This window comes from Pecten maximus, chromosome 8 (assembly GCF_902652985.1).
Source record: "Pecten maximus chromosome 8, xPecMax1.1, whole genome shotgun sequence".
Classification (NCBI taxonomy): Eukaryota; Metazoa; Mollusca; class Bivalvia; order Pectinida; family Pectinidae; genus Pecten; species Pecten maximus.
This window is the reverse complement of record NC_047022.1, coordinates 17,617,194-17,638,235: the sequence shown is the minus strand read 5'-3', so window position 1 is coordinate 17,638,235 and position 21,042 is coordinate 17,617,194. Positions and strand designations below refer to the sequence as shown.

Below are 21,042 nucleotides of genomic sequence, written 5' to 3'. Positions count from 1 at the left end.
TCAGTCCTAAATTACAACAGACATATTCTGTCATGTAGAAGGCCAAAAAAGACTACGTCAGTCCAAAATATCAAAAGTGATAATGTCACATGATTGTTTTGGTAGTAGGAATAAACAAGTCTTACAGGGACCTTAGTGAGGGATTTCACTTATTTTGAGGTAAATATGAATTTTGATCAATAGAATATTACACTTCTGCCAGAGTTATTTAAAATTTAAAGTATTTTAAAGATAATGTTTGGTGTCATATAATGAACACTCTGTACTTATGGTAATCTACTCAGGTTTTAGAAGGGAGATAATTCAAAATTGCACATCAGACTAGTATCCTCCTCAGTTACCTCCCTTGAATATGCTACACAGAGTAGCAAGTAAATCCAGTGTGAGTATATCTTTATGTCATCATGGAGATGGTTCCTTCTGTTGAAACAACAACGGTTCCATTGTCATAATCATGTTGGATACTGCTTGCATGAAGTCATTTTTAAAAGCAAAACTTAAGGTTGTTGTTTGCTTATAGACAAATGGGTATATTTAGTCTAATAATGTTGCTGAAATCCATCACTTCATGTATTAATTAACCAATGAAAAATCCACGTGGTTACATACTACAGGTCCTTTGTGAGTGGAGGTCAGCCCTGGTGGTGTGTAGAGAACTAAGGGAGGCCACCTTTCTATACCCACACATTTTTAACAAAAAAAGAAAACCATAATTGAGTTGTGATTTTTTTTTATTTTTGCATCTGATTTTTTTTTCTGATAACATTGTAGCTACAGTGATAAACATATGATGAGTTTCCCAAAACCAGAGAGTGTTTAAATCCAATCTCTCCCAGAGGTTCCTTAGGAATGCTTATACATATATAGCCTTGCAGGTGCTAATACATATATAGCAGGGACAGCACTGCACTCTGGGAGATATTGTGTTGAAATTACAAAAAACAAGGCAATAGTTTTTTGAGTAGCAAATACATCGTGATAACAATATAACAGGTTCAAAATAACAACAACAAAGAAAAAAGTAAACAATCCGTCAATCTTCCTGTTCGTGTTAGAAAGTAGGGAGTTCACCCATAAACCATCATTCATAAATGATATAACCGGCTAAGATATTTTTTCTTATCTTATTTCTAAGAATTTTACTTGTTAGGGGAAAAAAACAAAAATATATCAATTCAACGGTCTTTTAAAGACAATAGCTTAAAAAAAACTGATCAGCAGTAATCCTTAGTCATCATTACTTTCATATGACAACTTAGTCTCGTTATTGATTTTTTTTTGTTAGGTTTTACGCCCCATCTGTCATTTAGGGCAAGTCTCTTTATTGAAATACAGTAATATTCAGAAAATATAAGAAAGCTTGTATATTTTATGAAAGTGAAGCTATTAAAACATTTTAGCAAAATGATAGATATATGTGGTATACTAAACTAATGTGAGCATGTGCAAGAATTCAAAATATACATGACAGTAATGAAAAGGCATCGCGGTGCAAAAACATTAGTAATAGAAATAACAAAGGGAGTGTAAACTTTACGTTGATTCAACATTCTGCATATTTACACAACAAAATCTTAATACATTGTACTTTTATTAGGCTTATTTTTATTATCTGGATTCACTGTGGTTTCACATTTGTAGCATGATAAGAAATTCTCATATGACAAAATATTCATATTTATCACACAATATTTTGAAAAGTTAGTAACTGTATGAACTGATTTTGTGTTTTTTTTTTATTTATTTATTCATTTTTTTATTTTTTTTGCAGAAATGAAGTGAAAAATAGAATATCACAAAAATATATAAATTTTGTCCCAGCAAATAATAGCTGTTCGTTATACACAACACTAATATTTATGAAATTATCAGTGTATAAGTATATTTTCAATTTCTGTTATAAACACATTATGCATCAGTTTGTATACATGTATTATCTCTCTTACACATGGGTAGTTATTTCAATATAACTATTCTATGCAACATTTCAAAGTGGCAGTAACTCGAAAGACTTGCATGTATAAGTTTTCACTCTTAAAAAAAAGAAAATATATACTCCCAGCTCCCTATCAAGCCAGCATGCAGCACATGAAACTGATATTCAGAGAATAATATGGGAAGAGATTATCATATGTTTTCAACTTGTGTCTAATCCCTTTTGTAAATACATTTTTTTTTAAAGTGTAATGCATCATCACATAAACATCTTATTTACAAACAATCTGGTACAAATTCTATTTATACTTGTCCTGACGTAGAATTAGGATTTAGTTGAAAGTTTCTGCTTGTCATTTTTGAAATATTTTACAACTGAAATATATCCTCTACATGTGTTGGTTGCAAGAGAATTTGACCTTCGAACAACTATCGACACTTAGCTACCTGAAGAGTTCAAATCGTCAACAAATTAATCTTCAACAACAAACAAGGGATTCCAAGAAAGCTTAATACCATCAGCACTCTTAAGTACATTTTTAGTGCATGATTCTTAATACCCAAATAATTAACAAATTCTGTGTATACTGATACAGGTATAATCATCATAAGACAAATGTTTTCCATATGTCGTTCATTAAAGGTAATATTTCACTCTTAATGGTGACAAATACTCAAACTGACCAATCTTCTGATGACCAGTAAGGTCAGTATGTTTACAACATGTCACTGATCAAGGTAAGGTCAAGTCGATAATCATAACATGACCGGTCGCTGACCTACCTGGACATTGACTAAAGACCAATAGTATATACAATGTATTGATTATCTGACAAGACTGTTGATCTAGTACCAAATTTATCCTGCAATACACCCAGGAGGTCAACTCATAGCCTCTAACTCAAAGTTAGGGGTGGCCTTTTACAGGCTGATTGCTGGTATTTTACAGAACAGAAGTAGATGAATGGCAGGCTTATCAAAGAATTATATAATTATATTGTTGGTAATTTTACTGAACATACCGTATTTATCCACAAATAAGCTCCAGCCCATTAATTAGTCCACTTAGTTACTACATGTATATATATAGATAAAAGTTGTTCACAAACAAGCCCTCCCTGAACATTAAAACCAAGCTTTTAAACCAGAGGAGCAGGCTTATTTATGTGATTACAGTACCACGTAAGTCTTTGACCTGATAAGAGCAGGTTTCTTATAAGTTACACATTTTTGTTTTCCGTTATAAGCAGTGTGAAAAATATCAAAATAAAAAATTTTGATTCATTTTTACAACTAATAACACAGACATCGAATTCCCTGTAGTATTTCTTAGTGGACAGACAAACGATTTATTGTCCTTCCCTATAACATACAGAAGGTTTCAAAGTAACAAAGTGGTTAGATGTATTCTTCAAAGACCCCAAGATTACAAAAAAAAACTCACCCAAAATATAGCTGTAGCAATCAATTTTATATATTAATTATCTAAATATAATCTATTGTATTGTCTATTGTTTTCATCCGTCAATAAGTCAAAACCTGGTAATAAGCCCACATAAGTTCTTTAACAGTGTAAATAAGTCTAGCCAGCTCTAGGAGTCAGGGATATGTGTTGGCACCCTGGGCCTATTACAGGATAAATGTGGTACTTGAGGGAAGCTGGTGAGTTGTTGCTGAAAATGTACACTATATTATAAAAAGATCAATTACCAGTAAGATATACTCCACTAACACAGGGAATTGGCACACATCACCAACCCATGGTATGTGGACTGTTGGTTGAGAATTCCTGTCAAGTCACTGTGTCTAATACTAAACTACTGTAACAATTTTTTATGTACTAGAAGGGTTCAATACATTATGCAGCTCCCTAATCATTAAAAGCAGGACATGAATAATCATCATTATAAAAAAAAAAACTATTAAAATACTGTAATTATCCTCAAATAAGCGTACTCCCCTGGTGTAAAAGTTTGGTATTCAACTTAAGGAAGGGTTTCTGTAGTTGAGAACCACTTTACTTTACTACATATTTGATAATTGATGATTCTGAAAAATTGAAATGGAGGCTTATTAGTGGACAGGGGCTTATTTGTGGATAAAAACCACGTAAAAAGTTTAAGACACCACCTTTTCTTCAGAACTCAGTAGAATTCTATCCAGGTATACATAACATTCATGTCTCAAAAATATGTCTATCATGATTTTAGATAATGCCTTTGAATAATTTTTTTTTGCAAAATTACCCTCTAGCTTACTTCTGATATTCTCAAAAGATTTCATAATCAGTAAAAGTCAACTGAAATTTTGAATGTCATCCTTTTATGTATAGTACCATAAATATTAAATGTACACATAACATAAAAGAAGAACAAATTATTATTCATTGTAAAATTTAAGTAACGTTCTTATCTTAATTGAGGCTTTTCCATCATAATATGGCATTACAATTGAGTTCCCTGCTTGTAAAATGGACAAAATCTTTCAACTTTCATCTTCAAAGATACTTACAACATTTCTGCAATGGTTCTTTCTTTCACAATTATTTTCTTTATGATGATTTTGTCGACTTGGCCATGTCAAACATACAGTTACAGGGTAAGAGTGTATGTCCAAGTTATGAAAGCTCAGTAAATAGTTACATTCATACAGTAAATTCTGAGGTCAAGTATACTGTACAGAATATTCTAAACTGAAATATTAAATTTCACACTCCAGTTTAACTTATGTCATCATGTTGGTTTTTTTTTTAACACCTTTGTGAGTAAAAATATTTTTTTCATGCATAAGTATAAGTACAGTGCATACAAACCTTGTCTAATAAAAAACCTGCCTACTCTAAAAACTGATTGATTTTACTAGTCTAGCAATATGAATTGTTATTAGAGAAGCCCGCTAACATTCTCCAACCGCCTATGGCTTTACAGTAAACTGAAACAAAGGGAAGTAACTCTGGTAGATAAGAATGTTTAAGCTGATTACATCTCTCCAATCAGTCAATTGTCCTTTAATAATAGAAAATAGATCATAAATTCATGTGTAAATATATGCAATTAGCTGGCCATTATTAATTAGAATTTATTCTAGATATTAATATCATTATATTTTCTTTAATCTTTGCTCTAAATCAGTGCTCTATTAGGTATTTCTACATAGGGCACTATCTATCTAAACATCAATGACTCTATTTAATGTCACCACAGACTTACATGTAATATAAGTATGTGGTGTTACATGTATCAGTAATGCTATTGTGTAAATCTAGAGAAAACATACTTTCTCTTGTTGTGGAAGATATTTGTTAATACTGAATGAACACAAAGTAGTGAGAATACTTAATGCTCTATAATTAACTGGCAAGGTTATGAACACAATGCAGGGACAAATAAATGTAATCAACTTAATTTGTGCAAATAAAGATGTTTATCACAATTATGTAATTCTAAATATGCTCCAATTTAAAAGTCAGGTTTAAGACCAAATGAAACAAATTTCTTTCGATCAGTTTATCATATATATTAGTTTCTCTGGAAGACAGTTTGATAGACAAAAATGTTTAAACAATCTACTAACAATAATTGCTAAAGAACCAAGGGAGGTAATTATCCTTACCCCGGTATGTGTTTTTCTCCACTTGTCCAAATTTAACCCTGAATAATCTAGATTCTTATCAAACTGTATTCTTAACTGGATCTTTGGTAGGTATATTGTATCATTATATAATTTCAAATCCTGGCTACTTGATTAAGCCAGATACCTGTTTAAACAGAAACACTGGTTACTATTCCTTGTGTCGTTTATATAAACAACACAACTGGTTACTTTTCCTTGTGTCGTTTATATAAACAATATAAACAACACAACTGGTTACTTTTTCTTGTGTCGTTTATATAAACACAACTGGTTACTTTTCCTTGTGTCGTTTATATAAACAACACAACTGGTTACTTTTTCTTGTGTAATTTCTACTAACAGCACAACTGATTACTATAACACAACAAATTCGTGAAGACAAAAGGTGTTGTGAAGACAAAAGGTGTTAAGCTTTTGATAACAACAAAAAGATATTCAGGTGACAGGCAGTGACACTATTGAAGACTACAGAAAATCATTTCTGAGTATATAAAGTGGACTAGAAGATCATTAGACTTTTTAGCTCAAGGTCACATGTGCTGTGACCTCAAGATTCAAGATTTTTGTTTACACTCATACATGTGCGGAAATGTTAAAATAATCTCACAAGCTCACCAGTTGTATCTCTAATTGTGGTAACTGATTATGTGTTGATTACACCATTTAAACTGAAAAGCAGTCTCCTGATGACTCCTACACAAGGTCATAAGTCACATGAAAGCATCAGAAAACTTAAGTCTCGATAAAAATTAGTCATATCATATAAATTATTTCAATGTATCTTCCCATGAATTTTTGTATTGTTAAGCTATGACTTCAACACTGTCAGTACAGCAATTATTTTTACAAACAAACGAAAAAAATCTAGATTTAAACTACAATATAAATAGTTTTACAAAAAAGAAATTAAAGGAACTGATTCAGACTTGGCTTAAATATCCTTCACCAAAATTTAGTTCAAAAGTTGAATAGGTTATAAAATATAAGAGTAAAAAATATTATGAAACAAACCAATTTCAACAGCTTGAACTGGTAAACTTTTCATATATTATGGCTCTCAGTACCTCTTCACATCACAGTTCATCTTGGGTTTGTGCAGCTGTAGTGCACAAATTTCAGCACACTATCTTTATTTGTCAACAGTAATTTTTTTTACTGAAGTGCTAACAATTGGTAATAGTAGACTGACAAATAAAAGTAGCAAAACTTCTTTATAATCAAGTTTTAAACTCATGTTTTACACATCTGTACTCTTAAAGTTTGTTAATGCTAAACAGGCGTTATAAACATGAGATCCCAACGAAAAACTTCAACAAGAAGTATGTTTCTGAAAGATTCTTTAAAAACATTCAACATGCCTTTTTTTTGTAGATTTTTTACACCCTGGTATTCTTGATGAAAATTTCATGGTGAATTTTGATATCAAGCTAAGGCCAGAGAGATCAAGACAGAAAGGGCCAACTTCAACTGTGTTCTGAAAATTGTTCAAAAACATTTTGTTTTGTAGATATTAAAGTTAAATCGATGAAAGTGACATGATAACATAGTATAATGATGACACATACAAACAAATATTAGTCGTTCAATCCCTGTACAAACAAAAGATTCTCCGTTAGGAAAATATAGTGTTTTAAACGTATTGTATAAAAGTTGATCCCGTGTACCCAGTGGAATGAGAAAAATGTGGCAATGAGTATCACAGACAATACGTAAGTGTTCTGGTGTACAAAAAATACTTCATTTGTACCACATTGTGTCATCCAATCATTGCAGGGGTCAAAAGTCAACCAACAGGGGGAAAACAGGTCAAGGTTCATTCATCAGGGTTAAAAGTGAATGTTTAAGCTGTTAGGCACTGTAGGCAACACAAGTGTTATCGTCATGTTAAGTGTAAAAGGTTAATAGGTCAAGGTTTAGGGGTTAAAGGTCAAAATACCACACACTTCAAGTATTGATATATCCTTGGTATGATTATAAAACAGTTTATTATTAGGACAAAACGTTTTAAAGACTTTCTAGAGTTACAAACAATTTCTCACTGGCTCATGGTACAAATTGTTTGCACACAAGGCTGTCTTTAATCACTACACTCAGAAAACAGACATGCATCCTGAATTTCATGAATTGGTTCCTGAGTCACATCAGAGGGATTGATATTAAATTTCCAGTTCTGATTTTTTTTTCAGATTAATTTCATAAAGCTATGGTGTGTACTTTAAACATTTCTAAATAACATGCTTTCAAATGGTCAATTATCTGTAACATTTAACAATCATCCCTTATAGCCATATTGTTTTACCTGACCTAGTTATGGCCTTCATCCCCTTTACATTGTGTTACCTGACCTAGTTATGGCCTTCACCTCTATAGCCACAATGTGTTACCTGACCTAGTTATGGCCTTCACCCCTATAGCCACATTGTTACCTGACCTAGTTATGTCCTTCATCCCCTATAACCACATTGTTACCTGACCTAGTTATGACCTTCATCCCCTATAGCCACATTGTTACCTGACCTAGTTATGTCCTTCATCCCCTATAACCACATTGTTACCTGACCTAGTTATGTCTTTCATCCCCTATACATTGTCTTACTTGACCTAGTTACGGCCTTCATCCCCTATAGCCACAGTGTTACCTGACTTAGTTATGTCCTTCATCCCCTATACATTGTCTTACTTGACCTAGTTACGGCCTTCATCCCCTATAACCACATTGTTACCTGACCTAGTTATGTCCTTCATCCCCTATAACCACATTGTTACCTGACCTAGTTACGGCCTTCATCCCCTATAACCACATTGTTACCTGACCTAGTTACGGCCTTCATCCCCTATAACCACATTGTTACCTGACCTAGTTATGTCCTTCATCCCCTATAACCACATTGTTACCTGACCTAGTTATGTCCTTCATCCCCTATAACCACATTGTTACCTGACTTAGTTATGACCTTCATCCCCTATAGCCACAGTGTTACCTGACTTAGTTATGGGTGGAAAATGTAGAAGATATAACCCCTGCAATAGTAACTGTTCACACAAGTGGTACACAGCTTTTGCTGTAGATGATATATACTTTCATAATTACTTACAGTGTTTACCAAACCAGTGCCAGATTTATAGTTCAATAAAGAATAGCAAAGAAAAAAAAAATGTTCATCTGGTGATTTATTTGCACCTGATCTCAAATTTTCTCATACAAGAAAATAGTTCATCTGATGGACAGACTGTCTATAATATGATTTCATCAAAGGAGACAGGACACTATCTAAACAATGTCTTTATACATTTCTCTAATAGTTTTCAAGAAACTTCTACACTGAGGCCAAAAAACAGAAGATGCCAATAAGTCAAAGAAATCTTTAAAACAAAATCCACGGTATTTTGAAATTCAAATCTTTCCATCTATAACAAGGTAGCCCTTCTACTTTCCATAAAATTAATTATATATACAATGTACTCGTATCTGGACAATGTTTTCTTCTCACCAATAGCATTCTCGACATTTAGAAAACTGACGGAAGTGAGAAATCATGGTTGATGCTTAAAATATCAAAATTGTCAATGACAAAACAATTATAACATAATTATGTTTTATAACAATCACAAATGAATGATGCAATCTTTCAATCTGGCTACAGAGATGTCACTGGTTTGGTAAACAACTGGTTTTCACATTCGGGACTTAAAGCATACAAACACTCTATAATCACGTAAAGTGTCAATGTTTTTCTCTTAAGTTCTACAGTTAATACAATTCATAAATATAAATACTTCTTGACCATCACCTTTCTAAAGTATAGTTCATTCTGTCTTTTGTAAATTACATTGGAAATCTGTTCAAGAGGTACTTATTAATAATAAAAAGATTTAATAAAATATCACGTCTGGTATAAAGGACTGTCTTAACAGTCCTAAATCAGAAATATACTAACTTAACTTATAAACAAACTTTGGCAAAATTCTCCTGCCAAACCTTGAATGCTATATAATACACATTCTCATTTTAGTGATAAGCTTATTTTAGTGCATTTCAAAATTTAATACATTATGCGAAGTCATAGTTATGCTTACGACAGTTCTGTGTATCCTGTGTCTAAAATTCATATTTCAGGTGTACTTATTCAACAACCTGCCAAAATTTGCCAAACTTATGTTTACAGCTAATTTCATGTTTTTGTGAGATTGACAGATGACCCTTTCACCAGTTATCGCATCATACATTCCTCTACCTGAAGACATTTCATTAGGTGGTTTATTTAAACGGAATGTTAAAACACAGACAAAAAGATCACAAACTGTAAAGCAACATTTTGTTAAATATTTTTTCTTGCTCCTGTGTTTGAAAGTTCTTTACATTTTTATTTTCGATAAGACGTTCACTTGTATCTTTCTGTAATTTTGTTTTGATATAGCTGAAGCATAACACTGGCAAACGTTAACGACGCATCAACCGTTTATCATACATATCATGTTCTTCTTCGTCAGAGCTGTCGTCATGGTATTCACGAGTCGTTAACAAACTGGACTTTGATCCCATGTCGTATATTTCTGTCTCGTCGTCGTCCTCATGGAGACTAAGACGATGAAATCCTCCCTTACCGAACCCACGTCTGGAGCGTACGCAGACGAGGACAGTCACCAGGAGGATGATTCCCAGAGTTATACTTCCTGTAAAACAAACAATAAATAATTTCTTAAACTTGAACATAAGAACCATTTAGGTGATTTCTGAAATGGTGAAAGGATGTTAAATTTTGATTTTAGATTTGTATCATAAGATATTATTATAGATAATAGATTATAGATATAGTTCATATTAAATATTTTATGATCAAATATAATGTATACATGTATTATATATATGATGTGTGAATGTTTATGTTTGAGTTACCTTCCTTAAATGTTAGTTATACATGTAATTTTTTTCATTTCATAGTAAATTTATATATCTAATTTTATATTTATATAGGCTTGGCTTGTTATTTAATCCTTTTGACTAATACCATCAAATGTCAATAAAATTTGTTGAAATGAAATCATTAGATATCAATTTGGGGGCCACGATGGCTCAGTCTGTTAAAGCGCGGGCCACATAATCTCAGGTGAAGGCCCATGGTTGGATGCTCACTACCCTTATTGGTTTGTGTTTCTTGGGAAGCTGAGAAAAGGGCTGGTCTGTGCTGTAGTGGTTATGTCCTTGAGCAAAACACTTTACCCTAATTGCTCTGAATGGCAGGCCACGGGCCTGTGTATGCTGTTCAGTGAGGAAGTCACCAACTACTACAAGGAGGCCCTGCCACAAAATGACCCTGGCTGTTCTCAATCCTGAGGACCTTGTATAGGATGACTTGGGTCATGTTTGTTCAGGCAATGTAACTGGCCAATAAAGGAACTGAATATATACATGCCTAATTCACAGAACACATGATTGTGAAAAATCAAGAGAAATTCTCCCTTATCCCTTCACACTAATGTGGGGTTATGGTGGGGTGTCACTCTTCATACAATATAGACAAGAGGCCTTTTCATCTTTAAAGTGTACCCTGAATGATTTCTGATATTTCTATTGAGAATTTGTTAGCTTGAACATTAGAAGATATCACTTCATCGAAAACTGTCTTCTCTGTCCAAAGACATAAGTTCTCAAAACTGGCTTTTTTTACCCGTCTGTCAATAGACAATCAGAACTGGAGCTGTTTGTCGCTTAAGATAGATTGTGGGCCATGACATCACAAGTGTAGGCCAAACCCTGAGTTTTCTGTTGTTTTAGTATGAATACTGGTAGTTGACAATAATTCAGAACAGGCTTACAGTTATTATTTTCAACAACTTTGTGCAAATAGTTTATATTTTGGCAGAACGACTCCATTACATTGCCAGACAAAGACCTGTAGGGCCAAGGGCTTAATTAGGTCTAGAATATCCAGATAATTATGTGATATTGCTAAACGGACAAGGGAAGAAAAGAATGAAAGTGATAATTAAGAGTATGACAAGGATGAGGATTACGGAGGGGTAATCACACAGAGGAAGATGGGGTTGGGGAGATCAAAGAGAAGGAGAGGAGAAATAAGAGAGAAAAAGTCGACCAGGTTAGGGAAAATACTTACCTAGGATTAACACGATAGTAAATGTGGTAATTATAAACTCAGATTTTTTGGTTTCCATCACAATATTCAAATTCAGCATTTTAGGTTCCCCGTCAGCAACAATCACACTCTGAAATCAAAGGAAAGTATGTTGATATTATATGTTTGCTAATGGTTATTTAAAGTTTCCTCAGAAATGTTCATATCATGTCTAAACACAACTTAGAATGATCACTTTAAATTGAAAATCCATGCATCACTGTTAATGTTGTCCTCCATTATATAAACACCTTAACTTTGACACTAATTTTTCCTTGTCTTTATTTCCCTATTTACAATGTTGTACGTGCTCAGTAAGCATTTTGTCCTCTGTATAACGACGGCCCTCTCTGGTCACTCGCATATTTAGTTAGTCACGTGACTGGTAAATGTGGTAACATTAACATCGTTAGAGATTTTTGTAAGGTGCAACCTCTAAATCACTTTTTTCAACGAGTTATATCTAGAATCAATGGAAAGGGTATATCAATATGCATCTGAAAAGTCCTATACATCTGATTGATTTTGACGATTTCCTTCAAAAACATTCATTTATTATCGGGGAAAGACCAACTACAGTGTTTATAATCAAACTTTTCTCCTATTTATCATGGAAATCATTCAAGTGCACAGCAAACTCTACATCAATGAGTTAATTTCCTATCCAAGAAGTCTCATTTCATATTTTTTAAAGTTTGATACAAGGTTGCACTTTTGGAAAAACTATGATCGATATTAATGTTCATGTCCCGATATTGGAACTCTTCAGATTTTTTAATGTAGAAAGGCGGCATAGAAACGAACAAACATCACTACACGAACCCAACGAATCGTAATTAATTAAATCTATTATTTGCAGATAATTTTCAAAGACATACTGTATTATATGGAGCGTTTTTAAGTTATACGTACAAACTTGTATGTTTACTATTTTGCTAAAACCACGACCTTCATCGTTGCCATGAAAATTGATCCCGCTTCGATCAGGAATGCGGTGACAAAGTGAAAGTAGAATTCTTACGCTAAACTTGCTGTTTCTCGTTAAACTATATCCATAGCTAATATTATTTGATGATGCTGTACTGTATCTCATCAATTAAAATATCGAAACCTGACAGAAACACTGCAAAATGCTAAATGTAGCCTTCGTGTCAGGCAGTGCAGACACAACGCGAAACCAGTAAACAATGTGACGTCATTGGAATGTACAAGTTGCAACAAAGTACAACAATGTATATTTTACATGAATACACTAATGAGCAACAGAATGGGACCCAACATTAACAGTGATGCGCATTGACTGAAGAATCTTTCAGATCTGCGTCTCCAACATGTTTTATAGGTATAATAGAATGACATCATAAATTTCCTTATCACAAAATCTGCATCATCATAAACTTGTTCCTTATCTCATAAGTTTACTTCTATGCACAATATTGAGAATGATGAATATGTACCGTATCTCAAATTTTTTCATGGCTATCAGCCTCTGACACAACAAAGTTTGAGTTTGTATATAAACTAGGTATAACTTTGAGCCAAGATAAAGTCCATTAGTGCCCCTCACTCACTTCAATTCAGTATAACCCTTATTCTTCATTTCACAATGAGTTTCATTTCAAACAGCGATTTTGGGACCTCCTGGACATCGCCTTTTGGTCAAATTGTGCAAACTACAGGGGTTTTTATGGTATATACCCAACAATCACCATATTTTAAAACTTTAAGATGAACAATCTTGGATGTCTCATTTGAAATTTAATTGCTCCGTCTGAGGCTCATCTTACTGACCAACCTTTTCGAGAGTCTCGTGTCCTTCACTGTTGACCACTAGTTTGTAGTGACCAGGGGACAGATAGAAGTTGTAGTAGCCACTTGTGTCAACTGGATATTGATGGTGAGAACCCTTTACTGTGATAGTAGCATTCACCATTGGTTTATCTTGCTTGCCTTCGTAGATATATCCCTTCACCCCACGTGTAGCCTGCAGCATACAAATCCTTACTTAGTGTTCTATAAAATTTATCAAATTATTTACACAATATCCTTACTTTTAGGACAACATGGTGTCAACAAATTCCTCGGATGGCAATAGGTTGGTGTTCTGAATGACTGATTCAACAGATGGTAGTAAAACAAATTACAATATACATTAAAAATTTCAAATTTCCAAAAGGAGTTCCAAGAGATGTAATGGTTTGTTTGGAAAATATTGGGAAAATATAAATCCTCTGTTAAGGATGCTTTAGAAGATTACCTGAAAAATTGTTCAGGAACTTTCTGAATATATATGAATACATGTGTTTATATGATAAAACCATTATTAATCATTATTCAAATACTGTACATATCGAAAACGGACAATTTAACACCAATAATCTCCCTCTATCTTATGATCACTAAATCCTGTCAATGTAAATCAATATACCTCTTTAATGATCTCCAGCAGTGGTGTTCGGTGGTTGTGCCATGCTGCCAGAAGTTTATGGCCATCAGGGTAGTCACAACATCCAGTGTAAACCTCTATAGCTGTACTGCTGACAGAGTCATACGCAAAGTCCTAGAATTATATAATCAATTTACTTAACCAAATCAATTCACAAATAAGCCCCCTTCTTTATTTTTGCAGAATCATTGATTTAAAACAGTAAGCTAACCAATGCCCTCTCAAAATTTTAATCAAAACAATTATTTAAGGATAAATACAGAATTTTCCAATTCTTATCTTTTTATCGTTTTTGAAATTTTTCTTTTAAATTTTTTCATATACATGTATATATCTTATCAAATGTATGTTGATTTGATAACTTTATTGATAATGTCAAAGGTTTGTCAATATAATTAGCGTGTAGTTGGTTATACCTGTGGGGGATTTAATTTTGATATAGCATGAAAATAGACACCTTTTGAATATTTGATACATAATTTATTGGCGAAATATAATTCCGACTGGGACAACCACAAAATATTAGCCCTGTGAAATTTAACAAATATACAACAGTACCCAATATAAAACAAATACATAAAAGTAGTCTTGTACATGTATATCAATTTAACTTTTTTTAATATATGAATCTATTACAAGCAAAACACATTGGTGAAATTTCAGGATTGTTTAGACGATCTACATATTAGTAGATTGATGTAATAGGGTCATTTTCAATGTCATTTTGTCCCTGTTATTTTAGCACTTATACCGCATTGTTATACCGCGTTGCGCGGAATTGGCCGTCGCGTCGGTTACAGTGAGCCTCTCATTATCGCCCGTATACGTATATACATGTATGTAATGTCCAGTAATACCTATGTGACGTCATTATTATATGTGTCCGTGTGTTGTTTTTTGTGGTTACTTTTGTTTGTACTTGGCGGGAAGTAAAAAAGTAGCCATTGTCTACGGACGGTCAAATATGTAGTCGCCGTCAAGATAGATTTTAGGTATGTTACAATGATAAACTATGTACAGTTAAGACTAAGAATAATTGTAAATCATTGCAGTTACCATTTAATATGTATTTTATAAAATGAAATAGCATGTAATAATCTTTTATATAAGTAAAAGATTATAGTCCATATATTCGTTAACAGCTAGACGTTAAGTTCATGAATACGTTCCGTTAATCTTTTTACAAGATAATAGTTTTGCTGTCTATATAAGTGTAACATTGTCTTATTAGCGGTTTATTTTATTTGCAGTTTTTAGATTCATCATTGTCCTGGATATTCCAGATGATAGTTATTTGACCCTTGACCCATTGTTAGGGTAGGTATTATAGGTATTGTATGTACAGTGGAACTTCGTTAACTCGAAGTGGACGGGACCACGAAAAAACTTTGAGTTATCCGAGTGTTCGAATAAGCGAGTTATCATTTTTGGTGAAAAGTTTGGTCAATATTTGTCAACATTATATAATCATTATAACTTCGCTCTGTCGCTCATCAGTTTAGTGTCATTATCGCCCGTATACGTATATACATGTATGTAATGTCCAGTAATACCTATGTGACGTCATTATTATATGTGTCCATGTGTTGTCTTTTGTGGTCACTTTTGTTTGTACTTGGCGGGAAGTAAAAAGGTAGCCATTGTCTACGGACGGATCAAATATGTAGTCGTCGTCAAGACAGATTGTAGGTATGTTACAATGATAAACTATGTACAGTTAAGACTAAGAATAATTGTAAATCATTGCAGTTACCATTTATGTATTTTATAAAATGAAATAGCATGTAATAATCTTTTATATATTAAGTAAAATATTATAGTCCATATATTCGGTAACAGCTAGACGTTAAGTTCATGAATACGTTCCGTTAATCTTTTTATAAGATAATAGTTTTGCTGTCCTACGGGTCCAAGTGTAACATTGTCTTATTAGCAGTTTATCTTATTTGCAGTTTTTAGATTCATCATTGTCCTGGATATTCCAGATGATAGTTATTTGACCCTTGACCCATTGTTAGGGTAGGTATTATAGGTATTGTATGTACAGTGGAACTTCGTTAACTCGAAGTCGACGGGACCACGAAAAAACTTTGAGTTATCCGAGTGTTCGAATAAGCGAGTTATCATTTTTGGTGAAAAGTTTGGTCAATATTTGTCAACATTATATAATCATTATAACTTCGCTCTGTCGCTCATCAGTTTAGTGTCATTATCGCCCGTATACGTATATACATGTATGTAATGTCCAGTAATTCCTATGTGATGTCATCATTATATGTGTCCATGTGTTGTCTTTTGTGGTCACTTTTGTTTGCACTTGGCGGGAAGTAAAAAAGTAGCCATTGTCTACGGATGGATCAAATATGTAGTCGCCGTCAAGACAGATTTTAGGTATGTTACAATGATAAACTATGTACAGTTAAGACTAAGAATAATTGTAAATCATTGCAGTTACCATTGGATATTCCAGATGATAGTTATTTGACCCTTGACCCATTGTTAGGGTAGGTATTATAGGTATTGTATGTACAGTGGAACTTCGTTAACTCGAAGTCGACGGGACCACGAAAAACTTTGAGTTATCCGAGTGTTCGAATTAAGCGAGTTATCATTTTTGGTGAAAAGTTTGGTCAATATTTGTCAACATTATATAATCATTATAACTTCACTCTGTCGCTCATCAGTTTAGTGTGAAGACTGGTCAATACATGTAAATATATATGTAATGTTTCGTTATGTTACTTGTAATTTGGTGTAGTTTTCCCGATATACAGTCACGATAAAGTTTCTTTCACTTAGTCACTTCAAGAACGATCTGATGTCCAAGTCATGTTTGCAAAAGGTAAACGATAAAACGGAATTCGACAAAATAACAAGTTATTCATGTCAAATCAAATACCCGGTAACCGTTTGAGTTTAACACAGATTGCATGCAAAATGTAACAGAACCATTACCTTTTATTGGACATATAAAATACTGTTTGATCGGCCTACTTACTTTTTATTGATAACCATGCCATTTCCATGTGTATTAGCACCGGAAGTTAGGCTGCGCATGTGTGTATAAAATGTTACTGTAACTGAGCTGGCGTTTTATCCGATTTAATAGACAGCACTGACCGTTACAGTTGTACTCTGAACACCTTAGCAGTAATTACGCTATAGTTTCAGCAGTTTAAAGATTTAATAGGCGCCGGCGACTGTTTCATTTCTACACCTGTAAAAACATCAGCCGGGTAGATCTACCGGTGTGTCAGAGATTAGTTCCGCTTGAGCGAAAGGGTAGATGAGTTGTTGACTATCGTGTGTACTAATATCGGCGACCGCCTTAGGAAATTACCTGATGTAAGTAAAGCAGTACTTTTTATCACCAAAACATGTTGTTATAAGATTCAACCGACAATTTCTTTTATGAATTTATGAAACACTTATAATAGCATGTAGGTTAGTAGTGCTGATATGTTCAGTATTACAAACGGAATTTAGCTCTTAAAAAATGTCGGCGTTTACCACCGATCGACGAAAATTATACTTCGAGTTATTCGATCATTTCAAATAGGATTTTTATTGTCGGGACCAAATTTTCACTTCGTATTATCCGAGTTCGAGTTTTCCGAGTTTTCTTTACTAAGATAAAGAGAGAATTCGGCTGGGACCGACGAGGTACTTCGAGTTAAGCAGGGTATTCGAGTTATCCGAGTTCGAGTTAACGAAGTTCCACTGTATAAGTAAATATTTCCAATACGATGTAAACGTAAATGGTTTATGATCATCATGTACATGTATAAATTTAAAAGTATGAACAGCATACCGCTGTAGTGATTGTACATCCATAATATAAACTTTGTGGATTATTATATAGCTATATTTATATCAATGTATGTGTATCCATATAATTGGTTTGTTTTTCTTTAACGTCCTATTAACAGCCAGGGTCATTTAAGGATGTGCCAGGTTTTGGCATTATTCATATAATTACAGAACACGTTCATATATCTGTAATAAAAAGAGTGCAGTAATTTATGACTGTAAGAAATAAGGTAATGATAGGTGTTATTATTTTATGTTGTATGGTCGTTAACTTTGTTAACGTTTACTGATGCAATGATAAACAACTGGCACTAAAGATGATGTGTTGACCATCATTTATACATTGACAATGGCATTTCCTGTATAAATCTAATAGCTGACTGCATTACAGTTGAAAGTTTAAATCTTGGGTAGTGTTTAAGCAGGTCATGTGGATTCAGGGATCAAAAATATTAGCTCACGTGTCCAACAAGTTAACCATCAATACAGTAATTAACAGATTTAACAAGACCATGTACTCACCAACAGACTGCCGTAATGTGGGTGAAGTTTGGAGGCGGCCACTACATTACTGCCTAACGGAACATCTGTAGACAAAGAAATGTTAAGGTTAGTTTTTTATCAGCAAACTCTAACCAACATATATTTTGACATACTGTATACCTGGTAATTTTCGCCCCAGATTATTTTCACACTTGAGTAACACAAAACGTATTTGCCCCATTTTAAATTCGCCCTAAATTGTTTTCAAGAAATGTCCCTTTCCTCGTTTGTAAAATCGGAAAATTCCGTTCGGAATTCTCCATACATGTACAGTTGCACTCGGAGCACTGAGGACTTATCAAGTTCCCCAAGATGGTGAAAATTAAACGGGGACGAAAATTAGTAAGGTATACAGTATTGTTTTTCAATTTCTTTCTCATTAGGGTTCAGTGTGTTCAACACAAGGTGATAAGTTTTAAGAAAACAACTGGTATCAAGTGTAGCCAGTAAACTTTGTTCTTGGCAGAAAGAATAGTTTCTTACCACAAGTATTACAGGGGTTTGCAGTTTGGTTTGGTTTAAAATTTAGTACTGTTAAAAGTCCTATCAAAAGCTAAGGTTATTTAAGGATGACCTCTCCTGTGTGAAGGTGTTGTGTGTGTATATTTTGTGGTATGTCCATGCTTGTCTCCTTGTGATAGCACAGAACTGATGAAGACTTTATAGTGCTACCTCACTGAAGCACACTGCCAAAGACACCCAGTCACACTAAACTGACAATGGACGAACCAGTCATCCCACTTCCGGAATGCCGATTACAAATAACCATTTTAAGAAACTCTGGTATGTCTCAGCCACGGGATAGAAACCCATGGCCTTCCTCACAGGGGGCGAACAAAAAAGAAAAACTGAGAGGCAGCGTCAAGGGAGAAGATTAAGTAGAAGACAGTTGAGAAAAGATATGATCTCAAATTTAGTTGCCTCTTATATGATCATGCAATGTGGGCAGCAGGTACATTGTCCGTCTTACCAGGAATTACCCGGAATGAGAGTATAGAAGACCACAATATTATTACCCTTACCAGAACCATTACAGGAAATCTTTCCAGCCTTCATCAATGGATGGTTGTTGATATAGGTCTTGCCTAAGTAGTCTAGTACAATCTTCTCTGTAGTACCCAGGGTGGCTGAAAAATATAGAGATGGTATTAATGATACAATCATGGGTTAATCACATAACACAAAACATAAAACAATCACACAACACACAACAAATAACAATCAAGATTAATCTCAGTTATGATCTTTCACTGTCTTTCCCTTTTATCATACTTTTTAGAATTATTTCCCATCTTTACTTTTTTTTTCTCATCTATCACTGTTTTCTTCCACTATTCACTGTTTTTTCCATTTTTTTTCAGATTTCTGCCACCTTTGTTTTTTTCTCAACTTTTTATCTTTATTCACCATTTTCAATTGTTCAATCATTTTCATTATTCAATCAATCACTTTTTACCAGAATACCACCAGATGAAAGGAAAGAAGCTACAGAATGTGCTATTTTCAAGAAAGGTGACAAGTGTGACCCAGGTAACTATCGTCCAGATAGACTAATATACGTTGTATTTAAGATCCATGAAGATAAACAGACACTTTTCAAAGAAACAACATGGCTTTATATCAAGAAGATCGACTTCATTTCAATTATGAGAGGTCTTGGATAAATGGGCAGATGCATTGGATAAAGGAGAGGTTATAGGTGGCATTTCACACCGTTCTACACAATTGATTAATCAACAAGTTGCATGCTTGCAACCTGAAACATTTGGTGGGGATCAGCAGTTCCTGAGATTAGCTAGTTACATTATATTGGGACGGGACGGGACGGGACGGGATGGGTCGGACATGGGTAATACTATATCCCCCCATTTCAATGAGGGGGTATAAAATATACCCAAAACATTCAATGATTTTGTTAAGGAAGAACTTTTATTTCGATCAGATGTGTATTTACATGTATATGGAATAACTTGTCAGAACATAATGTCTCAGCATCTAATGTTAATTTGTTTAAAAATAACAAACAAACACTGGAGCGACCAAGAACTATTCTTTAATTACAAAGCCAGTATCAAACCCTGAACTACTGTTTACTGGAAGTTACTGTATCATGTCATAAATATAATATAATATTTAGTCTGGTAAAGACTGTCCTGAACAAAAATAAACTTAAAGGGACATTCCTTCACTAATTACCGCAAAAGCAGACAGTATTTGTGTACGAAACGTCATTTTACGTTGCATTTAGATATTACTTTCATTACAGGTAGGCACAAAAACTCGGTTAATCCTCATTCGGGCATAGATTTTATCAATAGAAATTTTGCACCCTTCTGATATCTGAAAGAAGGAATGCCCCTTTAAATTGTTTTCGATCAGATTGCATCATATCAAAGTTGGACACTTTGCATTAAATGCTTTTATTTTTTCATATTGTTTCAAACTAAAAATTTCTGAAATCTTAACAAAGGGAAAATTCTATTATTCTAATTTATTGGTATGTGACCCATGTGATGATCATTCTTGCAAGACAACAGTATC

The 21,042-nt window shown here is 33.7% G+C and overlaps 1 protein-coding gene across 2 annotated transcripts in view; it reads right to left on the bottom strand.

The window, feature by feature from the left end:
* Window positions 1-713: 713 nt before the first annotated feature.
* LOC117332640 (carboxypeptidase D-like) overlaps window positions 714-21,042 on the bottom strand; it is a 58,690-nt gene continuing 38,361 nt past the window's right edge. For both annotated transcript variants that reach the window (XM_033891625.1, XM_033891626.1), the window contains 6 exons: window positions 19,524-19,628; window positions 18,481-18,545; window positions 14,131-14,262; window positions 13,498-13,686; window positions 11,685-11,793; window positions 714-10,242 (listed from right to left, as the gene is read on the bottom strand). In XM_033891625.1, the coding sequence (XP_033747516.1) occupies window positions 10,010-10,242; window positions 11,685-11,793; window positions 13,498-13,686; window positions 14,131-14,262; window positions 18,481-18,545; window positions 19,524-19,628 (833 nt within the window). In that variant the 3' untranslated portion in view covers window positions 714-10,009. The remainder of the gene's footprint in view (window positions 10,243-11,684; window positions 11,794-13,497; window positions 13,687-14,130; window positions 14,263-18,480; window positions 18,546-19,523; window positions 19,629-21,042) is intronic.